Below are 22,608 nucleotides of genomic sequence, written 5' to 3' on the forward strand. Positions count from 1 at the left end.
GAAGACGCGGGTTCGATTCCCGGCCGCGGCGGCCGTTTTTCTGATGGAGGCGAAAACCAAAAATGCTGGTGTGTACAAAGTTTTCGGCGCACCTTGAAGATCCCCAGGTGGTCAAAATTAATCCGGAGCCCTCCATTAGGGCGCGCCTCATCGCCTGGCTTCAGTCTGCGCGTTAAACCCTACAGTCAATCAAATTCTGCATCGTTCAGAGGGTTTCACATAAATAGCAAGAAACAACGAGAAGTTTCAGGTAAATGGCAGGAGCTTCACAGACACTTTAGTTTTGTTTTAGCAGTACATGCCAAGTGCACGTCAAAGAATCATAAATTGCCCATTATGCTGTTCTATGCTACTAGTACCCGTAGAGTTCTAAGGTAAGGTTCGGAACAAAGTTACACTTTGGGGATTGCTCAAGTGGGCGGCGTTTGAAATCCGGAGGCACCTCGTAATTACGAGTGCTCCCGAGGTGCGTGAGTGGTTCAGTGAGAGCAGCGTAAACCGTAAGGACTGGCACACGAGATCAATGAGCTTTTCACATGGGGCTATGGAGAGTTGAACCGGGTTTAAGGTTTTGACAGAGGCTTAGGTGCAATAATAGCTGAAAAATGAATGGGCCAATGTTTGTTGTAAATCTTATAGCCAGTGGCCTCATTTTGGCAGTGATTGGGGATGGGGTGAGTCTGGTAAACGTACCACTCTGATTAGCTAACAGGGTGAGTGGTTTTCAGTACACACTCCCTCCCTGTGCATTTTAACCAATTTGGGGGCTGAGTGAGAAGGAGGGGCGGACTGATTCGAATGCCCACCACGTTACCACTTTTTCAATGGGGACATTTACAAACTGCAGGTGTACATTAGAGCCTGCTGAACAGCTCCTTCTCGTTTTATTTAGCCTGTGTGGAGACAGTTGTAACCATGAACAACAGCATTGAAGCATTAAGTGATGCAACCCAACCGGAAGCTTGTGTAGCAGGAACATTTGCCTTTGTCTATTGTTCCAGGACGAACGAAAGCCGAGCACAAAGAATGCGTCTGCCTGCTCCGATGTTTCAGGCAGTGAGGATGGCGACGACGTTGTCTGCGACACGTACGAGGAGCTTCTTGTCGCTGCCACGATTAACAAGGTGTGTGTGTGGCTGTTGTGTTACGTGCCAGATCGCTCCTGGAGACATTTTCAAACCCCTTTGTTTTGTAAACCTTCGTGCAGGCTGTTGAAATGGCCCAGCGAAAGTACACTTCCAACAATGGATCTGCCGACTTGAAGAATGCCTGTGAACCGGATATCATCAGGACAGCCAAGAAAGGTGAGCGGCTTTGCTAGCTGCATTGGCAGTTCATGCTGCCACTCCTTTATTTGGTTGTTAGAGGAAAAATTTGGAAGGCACATTGTGTATAGACTCGAATGGTATAACATCTGGTGCGCAGTCCGTGGACCAATATTTTATAAAAGCATGCAAACTATAGAGTGAAAGTTGCCCTTCAGTTCACATGCTGTGTTTTGTGGGATAAGTGGAATGCTTAAAAAGTGCAGGGAAGAATAACGGGTAAAACTTACACCTCCTGCGCAGAGTTTAATTCAGTTGCCCAATGCAAAGCCACTTTATGCTGTGTGGTTAATCTGGCGGGGATTAGTCAGTATGGTCTTAACAGATTCTGCACATATTTTGTGGCAGATTTTTAGCAGTTGTAGCAGTTTCGCACCAAGAAAACAATTTACATTGAGGATGGTACATTAATATTTGTTAATTTGTAAATTTGAAATGATTTGCCTTCTAGTCTATTTTTGTTATGTGTGGCTAGTGACGATAATACCTTGACAGCAATAATAGTAATAATGATACTTGCTTTGGTGATACTGAAAATGTATGGAGCCAGCATATTGTATTTCTGTCTTGGTTTAGAGGAGTTTCAGAGTGTATACTTGTGACATCCTGAACGAATAATTTGAATTTGCACATGTAAAGCAATTACAAGGCTTAGGCTTTATGAACGAGAATAGCATTGACAGTGGTTACTTTACGCTGTTTTAGCCATTTGAACTTGGCTTTTGGTTGCACCTACACTCCCCCATTTTTTTTCTTCACAGAGCACATTGATGTTGGTTGCCAGTCCGACATTCCGCTGTCGGATTCGGGGCAAGAAGAGGAAGAATTCACCGAGGAGACGGAGTCGGACGAGTTCTTTTGGTCGCGTGTCAAAGAGGACCCCTTCAAGTACATTGTGAGTCTCTTACACGCAGTTCTGTTTCATCCGGGCCCTCTGCTACTAGAGGTGTGGCATGCACGTGTAAGGCAAGCACTTAGGCTTGCAACAGACCTTAACCTGCCTGGCCTATGAGGTGCGTGGAATGGAAGGTTACTGGTTTTTTCTCTGTAGGCCCCATTACATAATTTTTTCTGTAGGCCCAATGTAGGGGCACAGTTTATCTGCATGGCAGGCTATGTACGCAAAAATGCAGTAACAGGAGTATTTGAAGGTAGCCTAACCTTGTATACTATCTCTAGTCTCAATGCATCTGACAGAGACACGAGTGTATTTCCAGTGTTTGGCACAGCTTGCCTTTCGCAAGTTTTCGGGCTTTCACATATGTATGCATTTGTCTTTAGGCAGCGTTTAGGAATAACAAAATCTGCCCTTGCAGTGTGCAGGATTGAGCATGAACGAAGCAATAATGAAAATAGCAAGTGCAAAGAAGGGCATGCGAAAGATTAATGCTTTCTTTACAAAAAAGGAAAAAGAAAAGTGACTCTGCTTTAAAGCTTTTCCTTTTTTCCTTTTACTCCCTGCTCATAACTACTGACAGATTGAAGAGAAAATTGAGGAGGAGATCACGGAAGCCTACACGGAATCGGACGACGAGCGGAGTCGGGGGCTGTCAGACACCGAGGAGTGCAGCAACAGTCCGGGGACGCAGGTTCCTTTCACGCTGGACCTGTCTCGAGAGCACAGGGTGGGTGCAGCTGCAGTGCATGTGCTTCACCCTGTTTCCAAGCTGTTTTTGGGAAGAGTGTTGTTAAACCATTTGTAACTTTATTTCACAATGCCAGTGCTGTTCTTCATGCTTGACCTCTGCATCTAATTCAGCCTGTGTCCCAACACTTTTGGTGAAGAGGGCATAGAGCTGCCGTTAGTGTCTTGAATCCTCCGGGCTAGCGTGAAGGAGAGCGTGAAGGAGATTCCCTTTGAAGGGGTTACTCGGTTTTTGTTGCATGAAATTTAATATTGTAACAAAGTCCCTTTCAATGTCAAGGCATGATTTGCTGCTTCAAGGACTGGGCCCGATCTCACTTGCTTTCTCCTCTGCGATTCCCGTCGAATGCAGGTGCCCTTTCCCGAGATGGGGGTGGACATTGTGACTCCCTATGCTGTGGACTCTGAAGAGGAGGAAGCGGACGACGTGGATGGGCATGCAGCAGGGGGGAGCCCCCAGGGAGGCAGTGCTGTAGCACCCGTGTGGACCACGTGCGTGCAGGACTGGGAGGACAACTGGCTGTTCCGGCAGCGCAAGCGCAGCTCCACACTGGGCGCGTTCCGGGGGGGCCGGTACGCGGCCTACTACGACCCCATCAACATGGTCATTCCCAACCCCTCGGATGACGGAGGCCGGGTGCGACTGGGGAGCAGGTGGGTTTACCCTCCTCCTTCTCTTCCCCTAGGGGTAAAAAATTAGAATACAGTCTAGTCCACTTATAACAATATCCAAGTGCCAAGGAAATTCCATCGTTGTAACAGATGATTGTTATAAGCGGGCGGCCGTGAAGGTGGCGTGAACATCACACTATGTACTGGTACTTTATCTGAGACACTGACAGTTTTGTCATACTCCCGCATGCATGCATGCACGTGAGGAAGGCATCACTATGTAGTTTAACGTGACTGGAATTGCCAGGTGCACAATTGAGTTGCCCATGGCTTATCCCATGCTGTGTCAGCACATCAGCTAACCAGCTTTTGCGTTCAGCACGGCAGTGAGCATGAGATGCGCCACCAGTACCGTTGGCTAAGGAGTATTGAAGGGGCTTGTTGTGGTATGAAACGTCTAAAAAGTGCACAAGGCTTATGTTTCTATGCAAGCAAGCACTGGGTTTGTTCAGTGTTCTTCAGCTTACATGCACTAAGAATTAAAAATAGATGCCGAGCTCTACACAAAGAAACGAAATGAATTTTGTCAGTCATTGTATGGAGTGACGATGGCCTTTTTTTTTTCATTGCATTAAAGAAGTTATTAACTAAGCTTAATAGGCTAGCTACTATATTAAAACATCATTACAGTGAAACTGAAGACAGAGCCAAATTTGCCTCATTGTAATTATTGACCTCATCTACCAGTGAAGGGGAATCATAATTACTTCACTGTTATAGTAGGCCATTTTATCATAACATCAATTAAACTGCAGTATTCCCTATCACCTCAAGAATGCTGTGATCAGTCAACGGCGGGGTGCATTGTGTACTGCATATGGTCCTTGCCTTGGCCGCAGATACAGTACTACTTTTATATGCTTTCTGACCCTTGTTTTTTCTTCCAGGGACCTTGATGAGCTGTCAGAGATGTCTGAGAAGCTCTCTGTGGGCTCTCTGGATCTGTCGAGTGCGTCGGACTCTGAGGAGGACGCGAGCCCTACACGCACATCAGATGTATTTGTTGAGAAGGAGCCTGCCAAAGCCCCTGTTGCCAATGGCACTGCCAAGGCAGCTGCTGTTTCAACGAAATCTCCTGATGCTCCGGTAATTGTGACTGCTCATCTCTTCTCTTTTTAATTTTCTCTCTCTCCCCTCATTTTTTTTGTGTGTTGTTGGCTTGCTCTGGCAAGGTACTATCGGCGTCAAATGAAACGCGAACACGAAAATATGAACTAGAACGTGCAAAATTGAAAAATACTGTTCGTAGAGTTCATATAATGGCACGCTATTGGTGTATTTAGAAATCCACTTTTCCCAACTTTGTTTTTGTAACCAAGCCACGCACCATTTTGGCTTGCATGGAAAGAAATCGCGCTATTTGTGCGTTCAGCTTCATATTTTCGTGTTCGCGTTTCATTTGACGCTGATAGTACGTGTGTGTCTATGTGTACCTATCTCTTGTGTTCTTATTCTGCGTAGTTCCTCAAAAAAAAGAAAAAAAAAGATTAACCCTTTGTTTTTAAAGTGTTTTCTGTTTACTAATCTAACCCTTTGTTTTTAAAGTGTTTTGTGTTTAGTAATCGAACCCTTTGTTTTTAAAGTGTTTTGTGTTTACCAATCTTAGTACACACTCTGATCCCACCCTCCTGTTCGAATGTTGTTCTATTTTTGGACGGTTGCTGTCTGGCTGCCCCGATTCTCTTGCCAACTGCCAACTCGAACATTGTGGGATCCTCGTTTGTCGCAGACCACCTGGAAGTACAAGTCGCTGACCGATGACGAAACCGACGACCGGGGCATACCCAAGCCGAAGCCACGCCGCGGAGTCTCCTCGCCGCAGATGCAAGGTGCCAAGGTCACTTCAAGGCCATTGACATCGACGCCCAAAAAGGAGAGGAAGGAACACGTGTCGGCCGCCAAGATAATCTTGAAGCAGCTCAGGATCCCCAGCTATGCCGAACCTGCTGCGAGGAAGCCGTGCAGGGACCCTTCGCTGCGATTTAGTCTTCAGCCAGATGCCAAGACGACCCTGCATGCCGGCAAGATTGCCAAATTCGTCTGTGAGGTGTCGTCGCCCAAGCTGCTCGGTGAGCGCTTTTCTTCTTGGTCCTGATCGGCGTTCCTGTTACCGAAAATGCCGCGATGGCAACTTTACGCTTCTTGTTGCTGCTTCAGGTGTGTCCTGGTTTCGGGGCAAGGAGCAGCTGGTGCCAAATGACCACTGCCGCATGGTCAGGCTCCGTGGGAAGGAGTACGTGCTCGAGCTGTACGACGTGAACAAAAACGATGAAGGTGGCTACTCGGCCGTTGCCTACACTGACAAGGATGAGGTGTGGTGCGACTTTTCCCTGGCCGTTAGAGGTGAGTGCCCTGTACTGAGGGACGAGGGAAGAGACGAGCTATTGCTTGTCTTGTTCTGTTAAAGTTATGGTGGGGATTTCAGGTGCAGGACTAACATCTAAGCGATGTGTGCCACTGATGACGCTTGCGGAATTCGCACATACTCGCTTTTACCAGTGGCAAGCAGGCAAAACCATATTGTAGGCAGCTCAGGAAATGGGCAGACAGCTCTGGAAGCTCTGTAGCTCGCTTTGTGTGGGACAGAAGTTAGGTGAGGCCTCATCATAAACCATGAGCCTTGCATTTTCACCATGCTTTGTGAGATTTCAGTTCAATAATGCTTCTGCAAAGAAAAGTTTGACGTCCACCTCAATGCAGCCGTATTGCTACAAAGGAAAGCTAACAGCTTTCTCAGAAACTTCACAGTTGAAGAAAAATTCGTCCTGGTTTAGGATTCAAACCCGGGACCACTGCTTAACTCTTTCCATATGGCGCCATAGGCCATCGGAAACGGAGGTCCAATGATTTCAAACGTCCCGTGAAAGATAAAAACTGCGCCTGTCAGACAACTAACGCCATCTGGCATATTTATTGACAACTCATTTTTCGATTTTATAATGTTTTGTTGATATTTCGCCTGCAGACACCGTGCCAGGAGTGAAATTTGAACCCCCAGTAGTGGCGAGTTGTGTGAAAACGGCGTCCGCTGTATTTGGGCTTTATTTATAAACAAAACGGGCTTAATTCCTATCTGACGACTGTGGCTTTCACATTGATGTGTAGGGTCTGGACAACATACGGTAGGGATATTTTGCCAAATGCGCCGCGTCCTATCGCGTTATCACCTTCATGATAGCCTGGCACTCGTGTCAGATTACCACTACGGAGCAATGCGCGACACTTCTCAAGGTCGCTGGATTTTTTTTCTGGTTTTTTACCACTAAAGTGTAAAGGATTTTGTGTCAGGACACAAAAAAGTGTGCTTGGATGCATGACCGACTTACACTTGAGTGGCTTCGAGGAGTGGCACAGCCGTCAGTTCCGCTAGGTTGACGGGCCCACAAAAATACAAAACTTGGTGTACAGTGTTGATATATATATTGAATCATAGCCACGAAATGTTGGAACAATTTGTATATCTTAGAATTCCTAAAATAATTTTTAGGCTCATTACAATTGCCTATATACGTTGCGTGTATACTTTTTTGCGCATTTTTTTCTGATTATCTGACTAATAAACTGTAAGTAATTGTACCTTTCACAAAACTGCTGGCATGTATTTGTAAGAGCAATCTATGAGCTACAATTGCATGCATAGCAATGCTAAATGTGTCCACTAGCTCAAGAGAAAAAAATAGTTTTGTGGAAGCACTCAAAATCGGCCGTTTTTCCGCCGTAACGGAAGTGTTAACCGGAGCAGTCGCTCTGCCAACTAAGCTAACCAGTAGGCTAGTCGTTTGTAGCACGAGAGAGAATTGATCAACAACTCAAAGTGACTTCTCCGGTTAAGCGGTGGTCCCGGGTTCGAATCCTGGACCAGGATGAATTTCTCTTCAACTGCGAAATTTCTGAGGAAGGTGTTAGCTTTCCTTTGTAGCAATATGGCTGCATTGAGGTGGATGTCAAACTTTCCTTTGCAGAAACTTACTCCACCTTGGGGATTTCCCCTAAATCTGGTTGATGAATAATGCTTCATTGCAGTGTATTGTTTCTGTGGGTAATAATTAGCACTTGGTGTATTTTGAGGCATATATTGGACAAGCTCGATGTTTTGACGGAATTCACTCGCTGATGAATGCACTTGCATTACCAGTGTGGACACTTGCATACATTCTGAGCAAACCATTTTTCGCTGCTGACATATGAGATGCCATTGTCAGTGGGCAAGCAGACGATGTATTTTTGTGCAAGAAGTGCCAGAAGGGCACTGTTTGCATTGACGGCCTGGACACAGGGACAGCTAGCACTGTTGTAATTGCAAAATTTAAGTCCAGTTTGCCACGACATTCCCCCCCCCTTCTGCCCTCCTGTATTTGCTTGACCTGCACAGCCAAAGAATTGCCATCAGTTCAGTGCAACGAAAGAGTGCTGCTGTGCGGAGGTGCAGTTTTGCAATCACCCATAAGCCTGAAGCAGTTGTCTAAGCATAAGTGCCACGTACTCTCAAAAGTTATTCCTGTGTAGGGCAAGCACATTTGAATTTAAGGGGAAATTGTGCAGGGAGAGGGGACATTCTTGGCTGGTTCCTAAGCAGCCCATATTTACAACAAAAAAGTAGGGTGCAATCATTGCTGTGCTCCTCCTGTAAGAGAAAAAAAAAAAAAAAAACTGGCCAACTTTGCGTTGAAGGTGGGCTTATTACTTTGTGCAACGTGTGCAGCCACCAGCCGTGCTGCCAATGCACCGGACTTCACGGTGACTCCACACCTGGTGGAGCTGACCGGCGATTCCTGGGTGCAAATCTCGTGCACCGTCAGTGGCTACCCCGAGCCACGCGTGTGGTTTCTGCGCGATGACCTACCCCTTCCCGACAGTGAAGAGGACAGGTTCTGTGTAGGTGAGTGGTGGTCGGGCTACCCGTTTGGCTAGGCCGCATGGAATCGTGTGATCAGCAGAGTGCACATTTGATACCGGCTTCCTGATGACTGCAGCTTTGCAAATAGCCACACTGTGTGACGGCTTTAACTGATTAAAGCTAGGTTTCTTTATCTAATTGAGCGAATTCTGCAGTATGTACTGTTGGGGACGAATGGAACACAATGATGAAAATATTAACCTGAAAGCACAAAGTTCAAAATGATGTTTGTAAGGTTTGGGGTACCACATCTCTAATTTGGGGTCAGAGTTCAGTTACTGCACTCTATAAATGTTTCAGAACCACGACAAAAAGTAAAATCTTTAGTTTTATGGATTCAAGTTGATATTACCTTGTTATCATTTTATTCACCCCCTAATAGTGCAAAAGGCAATGTTTGTAACCTTGTTAACATTGTCCGAGTCTGTGTAGTTGCACTTCCACAGGCCGTTATTAAGCAGAGCTCTGTCTGTATGTCTGTCTTCTCACACGCCCTGTCTACTCTCTTCTTCCCTGGCTGCTTCTGACTGGCCTCTAGCTATGCTCATCACCAAGTGGTCGTACGTCTGCTGCCTTTCTCATGCCTGCCTTTCACTCTTCACTTAGTGTGTTCACTCTTCACTTAGTGTGTGCTGCATTGCACCCATTTGCTAAGCAAGCATTGAGTCACTTTATTTCGATTCTCTCTGTTGTGTTCTCTGTTCTTGCATTGTGTATGAGAAATTTCAGCAGTTATTTTCGAGAGAAGTAATATCGTCTATTGAAATGCAAGGCCTTTATCAAGTCGAGATGTATCTGACATTCTGAATGAGAAAGTAGGCAATGACAATTAAGCAGAGGGCCCTTACTTTTGTGGTGTTTCCCAGAGTTCTATAGATGCATAGGATGTGCTGTTGTTTATTAAGGTCTCCAACCTCAATAGTATTTGTCCATTTGTGGCATCGAGTGAAGTTTAAGCTAGTAGCAGTGTAGAAGTGGCATTTTTCAAAGCTTGGCTATTTGAATCGCTTAATGTCGGCAACTGCCTGTTTGAAATACACATTTGACATGATCTTTTCTTAGTAGTTTGAAATAAAAAAGTAGTCTGGTGATTTCTATGCATACTTAAAGCAATGATATTGTTTCAACTTTTATGGCGTCTTTTCTTTAATTGGAGCCCTACATGGCGAGATTAGCTGAGATGTGACTCTTTTTGAGATGTGTGAAACTTTATTGTCGTTTATTCTATCAGCCGTGTCTTTGCTTCATAATACCATAGCTGACAAAATTTGGCATGCATCTTGAGTTACAATGAGATGTTTACAATCTGCCTCGATACTCATTCTAAGAGTGATGCTTCACGAAAAATGACTCAGAAATGTCAAAAGATTGCAAACAAGCTTTGGGTGATGCTTTGATGTAATGTGTGGTGCCCTTTTCAAAGAAAGGGGAGGTCTGTGACAGGCTGAGAGCAGTTTGGTAAAGTTCATAGTTATCTCATAAAGCGACTATTTTTGCTGCAAGTGAGGCTGTACTTCATTGTGCTGTATGCATGGTAGTAGCTACCGTATTTGCGCGATTCTAATGTGCCCCTGATTATAGTGCACAGGTATGTTTGCTTAGATAATTCGAACGTGTAATTTGATGCAGATCCTACCGCACAGATATTAAAGACTTGACAGCACGCATCTGTCAAGAGACATTTGACATGCGTTGCAGCTGCACCAGAAACACTTTGCACTTCATAAACTTGTTTATCCAGCTTCTGCTGGTGTCAAACTGGAGAAGGGAAGGTTAAATCTGTTTGCTATTTGAAATAGATTGACCTTCATCATAATTTCAGATGCGACGGAACATTTGTTCGTTCAAAACTCCTTTATCATTTCTGTGAGAGAGTCTTGATGTTCTCGAGAAATTTCTTGCCAGAATATTTTCCTCAAAGCCTTATATGCTTCGTAGAGGTAGGTACTTTGGAGCAGTAAAAACTGAAACTGGGTAGTAATAGCAGCAGAATCAACGTGTCCAACAGCTGGAAAAAGCACCAAGAAATTAATGCATGTGGTGTTGACATAATGTCTTGGTTTGGATTGAATTGGTGTCCAGTTAGAATTGGTGTCCATGGAAGCACTGCTAGCTTCGTTGCAGCCGATTTCACTTTTGAGTTCGATTGTTAGCCACTTTGCCGCTGATTTTGCTTTTAAGCCCAAAAAGTGGGCATTAGAATCAAATAGGGTAAGCAACCGATATCCGTGCGCAACCAGTGCTTAAGGAAAGGAGCGAACTTTGTCAACGATGGACGAATTTTCACTTTTTGATGTATGTTATTATGTCTACAGTAATGCCTTTTCCCTGCAAACAGCACCGAACTTGTACTCATTCTCAAACACTCAGTTGCTTTGTTGCGCATAGGGATGTGCTTCTATGCTGGCTTAGGCCATGCCGCATCTTTTCCCTAAATGACAGTATTAGCTAGCCTTTAGGGATTCTCATCAGTGTGATGTGAAGGACGCAGCTTGTGAGCTTCAACTTCCACCTCTCCTCTGTACTTCCCCACAGAGAACAAGGGCTATGGGGAGTGGTGCCTAAGGATGCAAAGCCCAACACCCGACGACGAGGCCAGGTACACTGCAGTCGCCGGCAACAGCACGGGCAAAGCTCAAAGTTCCATCACCTTCCACCTCGGTGAGTGCTGGGTGCACCTCTGTCACGTTTGGGAAGGCTTGGAGCCTCACTGGCTTTTTTGCCTTTGTTCGGGCCGATTCATCTTGTTTTGACCAGAGCAGGGATGGAAGTTAAACTAAAGGTTTACTCTTTTCCTTTTCTCTGTTTCGTTGCTTGTCTCAGCTGACCTGAAGGTCAAACTGGCCTCTGGGCGCCCGGTGAAAGGAGCCGCTCCTAAGACGAATCACGATACTTCCCCTCTACTGAAAAAACCGTTAAAGAAAGTGGAGGCTGAAGCCGTAAGTGTTGCCGGCGTTTGCTTCTGGTCTCTCACGTACGTGTAGTGCTACTTCGGTTTTCATTAACACTTCACCTGCGTTGAAGTCTGGTGAGAATGGAGGCAGCCTTACGGATTCCGTCCTAGCCAGACTTCGACCAGCGTTCCATTGCATGAACTACATTTTGCTAGTTTCATAGAGCCCTTGCATTAAGTGAGGGCTTGCAATTGAAGAGGTTGTCTCTGTGTGTGGTTCAGTCCTAATTTGAATGGAAGGAACTGTCCAGAATGCTCAGCTCGCTCTAGCTAAGAAAATTAGCCTGAAACAAATTTTGACTTCGAGTCACTGCAGTGGATGAGCAGACTTCATTGCATTTTGGGGTGCACCATTTTGAATTAAGGGGACTAGGTTACTTATCCCAAATAAGCAACTATCAAATTGTAATGATTATTCGCCACTAAATGGGCTGCAGAAGTAACCTAGAGAGGCCCATTTCGCTGTGCACTAAGTTCCTGTACTACCTTTGGAATTAGGGGACTTTTTTCTATTTTTGGCAGTCTTAGGTGCTTACAAGGTACCCGCCGCGGTGGCTCAGTGGCTAAGGCGTTGCGCTGCTGAGCACGAGGTCGCGGGTTCGATTCCCGGCCGCGGCGGCCGCTTTTCTGATGGAGGCGAAAAGCAAAAACGCCCGTGTGTACGAGATTTCGGCGCACGATAAAGATCCCCAGGTGGTCAAAATTAATCCGGAGCCCTCCACTACGGCGCGCCTCATCGCCTGCGTTGCGTCGGCGCGTTAAACCCTACAATCAATCAATCAATCAAATCAATCAGGTGCTTACAAGGTAACCTCAAACTGAGGCATGTCACTGACTTCAGAAAGCACTTCTAGTGTTCATGAAGACTGACTAGAGAGTGATTATATTAGTCAAACACACGGAGGCAATCTTTTCTTTGTCAGAGTCTTTATCCTCGCTTCTGCTGGGTGAACAAACAGTGGGCCTCTTCGATTATTGCCTCCAGAATTTGCTGTGCTTGGGTGCAATTTTGCGTTAGTTTTTCTTGCGCATTGCTGTGGCAATACCTGCTTAAGGGCAGCTCTAGAACTGCCCGAGGACTGTTCCGGAACTGGTAAATCAAGGAGGCCCGCTGTCATACGGCTTTGGCTGGTGTGCTTCAAGGGTTTCATTGGTGAGGTGCTGCTCAGTGCGTGACCAGCCTGCTGCTTGCCACAACGTGTTCTGTTATGTGCGATCGGTACACGTCTGTCTGCTACACTTTCACAAGCCTTGCATGAGGTGGCTTTAGTAAGTCTTGCTTGGTGTGAGTTAATGATTACTTCCTCCTGTGCAATATTTTTATTCTTCCACAGTCGCGAGGCCTTCAAAACACTGCAGAAGTTCCTCAGGGCTCATAGTTTTTATGGGATAGGGATTCAAATGTCTTGCATTATCCCTAGTATTTTTCAGTGCTCTAAAATCTTCGTCTTCTTTTGCTATAGTTGCCATTAGCAGGGGAAGCAAATCATTTTGTTCTACAGCCCATCTTTTAATTAAGAGACAGTTTCCTGAAGGTTGCCGGTGGAACAGTAACTCTGTTCTTTGTATGACAGACAAGGCCATCTTTCCTTTTAGTTAGCACAGTGCTTGTGCTTTTTGTGGTCATGTTTCTTCTCACCAAACTATTAAGTTTCGCTGTTCAGCTTTTTATATTTTCGACTCAGTGTAATGGAGGAGCTGTTGCTTGGTTGCAGTAAGTCCAATATTGCTGACACAAGCTCTATTGAAAACAGACAGCTTGCTTGCCAAGAGAAGTCTTTATAACTGCAGCTGCAGGTTACAAGGGGAGGTGCTTCATTTAAAATCAAACATGGTGGCTGTTGCAGATTGCAGTCCACCGGTCTGTCTAAACTCCCGTCGTAAAAACAAATTCTAATATATTTATATGAGCCTGGCAAGATGTCGCCAGCAAGACAGTGGAATGGTCTGATAGATTGGTAGTGCCCCCTGAACTGCTGAAGCTCCATCATATGGAAGTCCAGTTATGCTACGTATCATCGCAGGCTTTTTCAAAAAACCTTGTTCTTCTTCATTATTCACTGAAATGACCCCCATTTAACTGGGTGTCATTTAATGGTGGCACGTTTTTAAAGCTCATCTGATCAAATTTTCTCCATTCGTGCTGTTGAAGCGCTCTCAAAGAGCATTGCTTATTCCAGAACCCAGCGAGAATAAGAATAAGAGTAGCAATAGGAGATGCAGAACAAAAAAGAGAAAAGAAACTCTCCAGTATGTGCTTTATGTGCTAACCATTGGCTGGTCTCTTCACTGGGCTTCAGGGTGAACACTACGTGCTTCCGAACCGTGCTGTCACGCCCTGTCAGGGCCAGGCACCGCGTTCTGCATGCCTGCTTCTTTCTCTCTTGCTCTGCATTGCGGTGGCTGGTGTCGCTGTGGGGATGTGGTGGTATGTCGTGTGCAGGGTTTTTCCCTTGGCGTGGTCGTCTTGCACTAACCTCTGCACGATTTTGGCATCCCGTGTGTGCGTGGCAGAAGCCGCAAACGGGGCCGTCCCCCCTGGTCATACAGCGCACGTGGGCTGAGCGCCAGGCAGCCCTGCAGCTCACTAAGGTAAACCCCACAACTCATCAGGCGCTGCCCGACTTTCTTGCGGGCTGATGCTAACCCTCTCGGGTTCTCTGCAGTGGCCGCAGTGGTTGTTGGTGTGCGGGGCTGGCTTTTGGGCTAGTTGCGTGCAGGGTCGGGATTTGTACTCAACCCGCACAACAAACTTAATGTTTAAAGGGCCGTGCAGACAAACACAAGTTTGGTGAATTACAAAGTCTGCTTTGTTGCAGTAACAGTGATACCAATTTTATCATTACCTTCAAACTAATAATTGAGATATTAAAAAACCAGATCAGGCATTGGTAACTTTCAAGCGACAGTCTCGCCAGGTGTTCGTACGGTATGTGGCCACTGACTAAAGCCAACATGATCATGTGGTTGTAGTGGACTCTCTAGTTTTGTTACATCGTATCACTTGAATGCTTATGTGCAGTAAAATGCACTGATACATAACTCTGTTTTTAGCTTTACCTTTATTGCAGCTCTGCTGGTGTCATGCATCAGGTGGTTTGAAAGAATTTCAATATTTTTTGCATTTTTTCTGGCTGTAAAAGAGCAGAGTGGGTTACCAAAGGCAAGATTTTTCAAATTAAACAAGGTTGTGTTTTGTCTTCATGGCCCTTTAACTTGCAAGAAATTTGTTTGTGACTGAGAAAAATACATTTTGTAATTTATTACACAGTTTTTACTTATGACAAAAAGTTAAGTCTCAAAAAAGTTAAATGTTGAGTTAAACCATTGCATTATGACAACAAACTAAGTCTGTGTGATTAACTCATAAAATTACTTTGACGTTTTATTAGACTGATTCTGTTAATGGTGATGAGAAGTTGCAGTATTTTTGCCTGCAAAGCAGTCTTTTTCCATTCGATTATTGGAAAGCATTCTTTTTCCGTCAAATTAGTGAAAACCAGAATTCATATTTAAAAAATAGCAACATTGCTAGTTAAAAAGAAAACAAAACCTGAAAATTCTGATGAGCTTCTTTTCACGGTCATTTCGATTTTGTCTTCTTGGTTGGAGCACTATGCATATGGCAATGCTGTCTTGCCAAGTGTTAAGGGCTGGTAAATCAGTCCACATTGTGGACATAGCCCCGAAATTTTTGTACACGATTTTCAGCTTTTGGAAATCAACAATAAGAGGGCTTTTTTTTTTTTTTTCACACCCGTAACACTTTGTCAGATAGATTACTATATGTGATGTTCTAATGTGATTAGAACACAGTATAAATGTTGTGTTTTGTCTTGTCTTGTGGCAGTTCAAAATGCGGCTTCCACTAATACAGATTACTTGCTTGGTAGTGATCGGCTCTATAGGCCTCGTTTGTGCAAGTGGCCTCAAAGCTCTGGTGAGGGAAGGGCATTTCAGTTCGCCTACCTTAGAGCCTGTTGGATTGTCAGCTATTCTTGGAAAGCCAAACAACCGAAGATTTTTTGTGTACAGCAGCCACTTTGAAAAAAATTATTCGTAGTTGAACATAAACAATGCTTGAGGCAACAGCTGCATCCAGGAAGTCGGTTGCCATGGCTGGGGAGGGAAGGTTCATCTATTGCAATATTGTTCTTGTTTGTGGATCTTGCTTGTAAAATTGTGGTCAGGCAATTAGTGGCGCGGGAAGCGTTTTGGCAGAAATGGCATAAGAAGCTCTTTTTGATTAAATCGCGAAGCATGCCAGCTGTTCGTCTAACTGTGGAACCCTCTTCGCTGTCTCTTACCAACAAGCAGTGACCTGCGCCAGTTGTGGCAAACTATAGTACAGCTTTCTAGAGCATATGTTGGCCGTTGTTAGCTGTCCAATACTTTAATAGCACCATTGAGCACATCCTTGAAATTGCTGGTCTTCCAAAACAAGAAGATGATAATTAACCACCAAAAAAATTGATGAATGCTCATACCTTGTGTTGAGTATAAAGCGAGAGCTCTAAATTTCGTCGTAACCTGTTAAATAAGTCATTGTGTTAACAAAAAAAAAAATGTGCGGAGGTGTGAATGGCTAATTTAAGGTTAGCATAAATCTTGTTGTGTTGGCCACTGGGCAGCCTCACACTGCCTTGTAAATCCAAACTGGTTTGAAAATTATCATTTTTAGTTTAACCGAAATACCAATGACACATAGACCGACTCGTGCGTGTTCTGCACTGATTCAAACCAAGGCTGAGCTGACTGAGGCTGTGTTGACTTGTACTCTCATTTGAATAGTGTTCGCACAAAAAGGAGCTGCGTTGGGGTCTAGAAACTGCTTACTCTAAGATCAGTCACATGAGACCTCTTTGTATACAATTATGTTCAACAAAATCAAAGGGGTTCTGTTTTTTTGGGTTAAGCCAGGGCTTAACTGAACCATTAGTTTGCTCAATTAAAAGTTCCAGGTGAAAGTTGCACATTTGTATTTTTAGAATTATATCGTATCAATTTAACTTAGCCTCAAATGAACCTTGGGGTCACGTTTACCAGGCACTGAAAAACAATAAATAAAATCACTCTACAAAGAAAGGTGAACAAATAACAAAAGAAGAAAACTGCCGGGAAAATAAGTGTGGATGTCGTTTTCTTGTGTGCTTCTCCCAAGCTAAAATTGCCTTTACAGGCTGCAAGCATTGACAGCTGCCTTCTGTACGATGACACGTCAACATTCAAGAACGTTGACGAGCAGACAGAGCTCGTTCCTTCCGTCGAGGTGCTCAACGCTCCGCCAAAACCTGGTTGGTTTCTGTTGCCTCTTTTTCATATTTTAGTCTGCTATTTGCTAGACGCAGTACCTTGGCCTGTGAGGTTGCGAGTTCCTGGAGGCTTGCACTTTACAAAAGTGCAACAAATGAAGGCTCCAGTTTTTGGCACTCTTTTTTCAAGCACGAGATGCGCAATGATGACCGCAAGCCTCATTCTCCTCTTGTCTTAAAAATGTACTGTGCTTCTTTGTGATATTTTTTGGTCTGCTCTCAAACGCAGGTACGATTGCAGAACGCGAGCACGCCAAGTGGCTGAATGCGGTGCCATTGCCCAACAACCCGTACAGTGTGGAGAACTTGTCAAAGCGGGCGAGCGAGAGTCGCCGAGAGTCTCTGTCCACGGCCAAGACGGGCTCTTCGTTTGATGCCCCGCTCGAGGACGAAGCCGACGAGGACGGTTTCACCTCGCCCATGCTTCCGTCGTCCTATCTGCGCGACTACTACATCAACAACCCAAAGCTGGTCGCTCAGGTGGAGGCGTCTGCAGTCCGGCGATCATCTCTGCAGAGCGCCAAGTCGTTGACGTCCGTGGCGGGAGACCCTGAGGAAACCCTGCACTCCTTTGAAGAGCAGGTCAGTGGGAAGGGACATCATTTTTTTTATAACAAATTAACGTTGTCTAGAGTGCACTTTCATCTGCATTCGGTCATTCATTCATTCTTCCTTCTCGCATGCGTGCGAGCAGGATACTTGGCTCAAGACTTAGAACCACCCATCTACCGAAACTAACCGTTTGACGATAGGCAGGTTGAGGAAACACATTATGGCACCATTGAAGAGTAATTGTAAAGTTTGGCTATTTTTGGTGGTACCTTTGAGTATTTGTTACACAATTGAGTCGATTAGTGGAAACCATGTAGTTAACCCCAAATTTTTGACGTATCACGTGAAAACCTGTAGCGACTCACAGGGCTGGTGCCCTTGCCATCTTGCACCAAACGCTCATTTTGAAAATGTTTACTTCTGCTCCTTTTCTGCCTTGTATTCATGCTGATACTTTGTTTACAACAGCTGCATATAAGGTCCTATTTCTTTTACCAGCTTCTTCTTTTTTTTTTTTTTTTTTTTTTTTTTTTAAGAAACAATCTTGGTCTCCAAAGTTGTAAAACCTTGTTGAATGAAGCCTGGAAGAAAGACGGTTGACGATTGCACTGCCTGGGCCCTGACTTGTGCCTCCTGTGTAGCACAGTTTGTGCATGGATCAGTTGGCAACATTGATCGGGATAGCAGACTTTATTGTTGTAGCAGGCAAACTTTCAATGCTGTCGACTTGCAGTTGCTGCACAGAACTAATCCTTGGGCTGTTCCTCAACCCACAGGTCTACTCAAGCCCCAGGAAGGCATTCCGTCCAACGGCGCAGGTTCGCACGCTGACTGCTGCTGTCAGCACCCCCCAGCTCAACATTGACTGCGCAGCTGTGAGTTCTTGGTGTCCTATTGCTTGCTCTGTGCTCTTAATCCCTTCTGTTTGTTTTGGGATTGCGCCCTGGCATGTTCTTAGCTGTTGGTAGAGAGTACCGTACAGTTCAGCGCATATTTTACCACCTCACCTGACCATGCGAAAATATCAGCAAGCACTGGGATGTGCCAAGTGCTAATGGTGCCGCTGTTCTTTTCCTTAATGTGAGGTCACTGATCTGTTATACCTTAGGTTTAAAAGCAAAGTGCTTAGAAGAGAAAGTGAGCCTGTTTCTGAATCAGTACATTTGCGGCTAAGCGCAGCAGCTTAAATATATCTTACCATCACACTGTAAAATGTTGGATCATCAAATATTTTTGTTCCATAAATGCCACGCTCGATTAAGCAATAACATCAGACGTATGTATACCTTGGCCGTGCTTATCGAGCTGGCTTTTTACAGCATACTAATACCCCTGCTACACTGCCGTCCGAATGTCATTTGAACCGAATGTCATTTGACTCAAGTGAGGGGCTTCGAATGCCATTCAGAATCCGCTGTGCTCCACTACGATTTCGATGGCATTTGAAAGCTTTAACAATCGCTCGCCATGCCGCGTGGCACTGCTGCTGTCGAGTTCTGTTTTTACACAATAATGCAACAATAAAATTTAGCAGCAGTCTTTGGAATTAAAATGATGTCAAATCATAAATAACGTAACCTTCGACACGGCTTTTGCTTAATTCTGTATCGCAATCAAGGTTTTTTTTTTTTTTTTTTGTGCTGTTTTGTGCTGTCTGGCCACACTGGTTTGCCGCTTGCTCGTACTGGTCCTGGGAGTATGGAATTATTACATCTTGATATTGTGATGTAAGTGAACGAGAAGTAAACAAAGTACCACAATTACGAATATTTTGTTTGTTTTAAGTGCACCAGTAATGTATTTGTTTATGCTGACTTGGAACACTGTGCGCGAGAGTGCTAGAAATGGCATTTGAGAGCCCCAAATGTCCCTCTGGGTGCTCATTTGGCTCGAATGTCATTTGAGCCAAATGGCATTTTAAAACCCAGTGGAACAGCACAACTTGGCATTTGAGCCAAATGACGTTTGGTTCAAATGGCATTTGGATGCTAGTGTAGCAGGGGTATTAGTGTGGTGGTGGTGGTGATTTATTAGGAAGGCAGGGAAGAGAAAAGAGCTGGGGATATTGTTGAACTCAACAGGGAGTTCACCCTCATACAACCCAGTCCAGGGAAGGATAGGAATGCATGCTCACAGGCTTTTCCTTCCCTTGCTCCAGTCCGAAGGATAATTTCTGGAAGGGGCCTTGTAGTGACCAGTGAGCTTGTGCGTAGCAGCTAGCACAAGCATAGGTGTGTGATTGGGAGCTTTAAGAGGCAGTCAGGTAGATCCACTCGCACGGGACCGTTGGCCGCTGGCAGCGGTGGAACTGCAAGATTCATGTGGTGCGGGAGCGTGACCCTCCTTTCCTGTTCTCCTCTTCCCTTGGCTCCACCCTTGTGGCCCTGTTCCGAGAGCAGGCTGCCAGCATGGGTGCCGCTGAGGCGGTCAATGGGACGGGCAGGCGTCAGCGTCGGCGGTCCGAAGGGGAAGAGCAGATGGAGCTGGGCGACCCTTCCCTGCCCTCTGTGCGGGAACTGGTGCTCAAGTTTGCCAGCCAGTCCGCTCAGTCCGCTGTCGATGGCTCCAACTCCGAGAGTCTCCCCAGCCCTGGCCAGGAGTTTCAGGTGTGCCCTCCTCCCCGGGAATGGTTGGCGGTGCCGCTGTTGGGATCCCCTGAGTGGTGTTGGCTGTACTCTGTAACAAAGAGCGTGGTGCAGTCGTAGGGTGACAAATATTCTCCCTGGTCAAAGTCTCTGTCTGGCTTCCATTGCAGAAGGTCCTAATGCAATACAATCCTTTTGAAATGCTAATCGGTAGTGCGCCTCACTTAGGTAATCTTATGGATATGAAGAACTTTTTGTGTAACCTAAATACTGCCACTTTTGGGCACTGCTGTTACCTTGGTGTGCGCGAGTTTCACTGGACTTTGTAGTGCAACTTGAGAAAGTAAGACTTCAAACAGGAGTAAGCAGTGGAAGTAGCGTCATCAGTGGGACATAAGTAGCAAAGCGGGCTTGTTCACCTGGAACCAGTTTTCTGGATCCTACTGCTCTGCAAACACGGGCCGTCGCCGAAAATGGCGCATTCTTTGCTCAGCGCTTTATGCCCTAGCTTGGCTGTGCAGCTGCTTCATGCTTTATTTTGTGGCTGGATCGCTACATCTAATATTTGATGATTTAGATCCATTCATTGTATACCCCTCCTGCCTATCCCAATGTGTGGCTGATGCAAACTCTCTCCACCGGCACCCTTGTCTGGTCCTCGCTCACAGAGGGAAAGATCTGCTCCCTCCCTAATGGAATCTTAATCTGCAGCCATCGACAGCTTGGCTTTCTACTATTCAGGTCTCCCATCATGCGAGCAAGGCTGGTCCTGGTTCCTATCTGTGTGCATTCCACTTTGTGAGTGCGCACTGGTGGTGGTGGGCTTCTGGGTGACGTTTTTCTTCTTGCTTTTGCACCCCACCTGCATTGCTTTATGCTGCTGCTGGTCCCCAGAGCTTTCTGTCCTGTTGCGATGCCTCTGCTTATGCTGGTTCCTGCCTCTGCTCAGTCACAATGCGAGAGCGCTGTCTTCTGTCGGCCTTATGCATTGACTGTGAGCAGATCACTTTGCGCATGTGGTAAATGCACCGCTGTGCAGCAAAAGAGCATCCTTTACTGAAAATTATGGACTTTGGTTTCTTCCAGTAGGTGCCCTATTGCCCTGAAAAGGGTTTTGAAAGCACCCGATACAATGTTGTCTGTTTTTGTATGGTTTCACGCTTGAAGCCGTTATATCGATTACCTTCTGCAAGGTATCATGCATCGTCGAAGAACCCCTGCAGTTGTGTTGGATTTGTTTTCGTTTGCTCAGCTTTGCTTTTGGCCCCCCACCGTTCCTGCCCATTAGGTCTTTAAACTTGTCATTTTTAAGTAAACTTTTTTTATTGGGGGGGGGGGGGGGGGGGGGGACTTGTCAGCCTTGCTTCTTTTCCCCCACTGATTTCAAATATGCCACTATTTTTTCAGTTGGTCACTTAGTTCCCGAGATAATTAGAGATAATTAGTCGTATTTGGAGGAACAATCGACAAAACAGTGTTGGCGTTTTTTTTTTTAATGCTCTGCTTGGAACTAATTTTACAGCTCATTTTACAACTAATTTTACAGCAATTAGTTCCAAGCAGTGCATAAAAAAAAAACCTCTCTTATTGCATTCACCAGGGTTCATAGTATTGTAAAATATAAAGACTACAGTTTTATGACCAACACTGTTTTGTCGATTGTTCCTCAAAATACGACTAATTATCTCTAATTATCTTGGGAACTAATCGACTGACTCAAAAAATAATGGCATATCCAGAATCAGTGGGGGAAAAGCAGCAAGACTAACAAGTTTCACAGAGTTTACTTAAAAATTAAAAGAAGTTGTTTTAAGAGCAGTGTTCCCCCTTAAAGCTTGCGTGTTACGCTACTCCAAGAGGGGGCTGTTGAGGGTGTAATGGCTGTGTTTGTGCAAAACTATCGTGCAGAGCATCTTCCCTGACAAGAAGGTGATTCTTGAGGAGAAGGCACTCAACGGCCAGGGAGGCCCCGCTCAGAAAGAGCACCGGGCAGCAGCCAAGCATCAAGATGCGTGGTCCATCAAAAAGGTGCGGCACATTGCTCTGGTATCATTGCTCTGTGGCGATGTATGGCCAGCATTGCAGTACACATAGTTCACAATTTTATGGTCGGGCTGGTGTGAAGCTGCTTTCGGCAACGCTTGCCAAAGCTAGACATCCTGCAGTTGGGTAATTTTGAATTGATAGTCGAATGCAAACAACACAGGCTTGTGGCAGATTGGAATAAGTACTTTTGATTACTTGTAAATATCTTCAGTTTAATGTTTGTGTGGAGAATATATGTACTGCTGAATGGCAAATGATTTTGATAAAGAGCAATACAAATGCACTCAGATCAGTGAAAAACCATGTTCGCACTATTATTGTATGTATGGCTGAATGAATTCTCTTTCAGGAAATACAGCTACATAAAGGGATGAGTTCACTAGGAAAATCACATTTCATGAGCTTGTGTTTACACATAAATATTCTCTGTAAAAAATTGGTTATAGTTAGCTTTGAAAATTTATTTTGTTTAAAAAAAAGTAATCAAAATGTGTGCACCAAGAATAAAAAAAAGTTAGCAAGAATTTTTGTGCTTAAATCAAGGTGGACGGAGAAATGCAGCAATAGAACTGCATGAAAATATAGTCATGGAGAAGTGTGAGTCCCTCTGCATGTTTTGAT

General features: G+C 45.1%; 1 protein-coding gene across 7 annotated transcripts in view; it reads left to right on the forward strand.

The window, feature by feature from the left end:
* The window catches only part of LOC144170124 (uncharacterized), a 56,728-nt gene that overhangs the window by 20,760 nt on the left and 13,360 nt on the right, over nt 1-22,608 (forward strand). For 4 of the 7 annotated variants that reach the window (XM_077699701.1, XM_077699698.1, XM_077699700.1 and 1 more), the window contains exons 7-23: nt 1,002-1,124; nt 1,208-1,304; nt 2,087-2,220; nt 2,804-2,950; nt 3,323-3,624; nt 4,530-4,728; nt 5,372-5,711; nt 5,800-5,985; nt 8,345-8,521; nt 11,075-11,200; nt 11,363-11,478; nt 14,007-14,084; nt 16,672-16,786; nt 17,034-17,386; nt 18,133-18,231; nt 19,756-19,962; nt 21,850-21,969. In XM_077699701.1, the coding sequence (XP_077555827.1) occupies nt 1,002-1,124; nt 1,208-1,304; nt 2,087-2,220; nt 2,804-2,950; nt 3,323-3,624; nt 4,530-4,728; nt 5,372-5,711; nt 5,800-5,985; nt 8,345-8,521; nt 11,075-11,200; nt 11,363-11,478; nt 14,007-14,084; nt 16,672-16,786; nt 17,034-17,386; nt 18,133-18,231; nt 19,756-19,962; nt 21,850-21,969 (2,919 nt within the window). The remainder of the gene's footprint in view (nt 1-1,001; nt 1,125-1,207; nt 1,305-2,086; nt 2,221-2,803; nt 2,951-3,322; nt 3,625-4,529; nt 4,729-5,371; nt 5,712-5,799; nt 5,986-8,344; nt 8,522-11,074; nt 11,201-11,362; nt 11,479-14,006; nt 14,085-16,671; nt 16,787-17,033; nt 17,387-18,132; nt 18,232-19,755; nt 19,963-21,849; nt 21,970-22,608) is intronic. The other 3 variants (XM_077699704.1, XM_077699703.1, XM_077699702.1) reach the window with 2 other exon arrangements.

This window comes from Haemaphysalis longicornis, unplaced genomic scaffold (genome assembly GCF_048455015.1).
Source record: "Haemaphysalis longicornis isolate Haplotype H1 unplaced genomic scaffold, Haemaphysalis longicornis Haplotype H1 scaffold_2, whole genome shotgun sequence".
NCBI classification, from domain to species: domain Eukaryota; kingdom Metazoa; phylum Arthropoda; class Arachnida; order Ixodida; family Ixodidae; genus Haemaphysalis; species Haemaphysalis longicornis.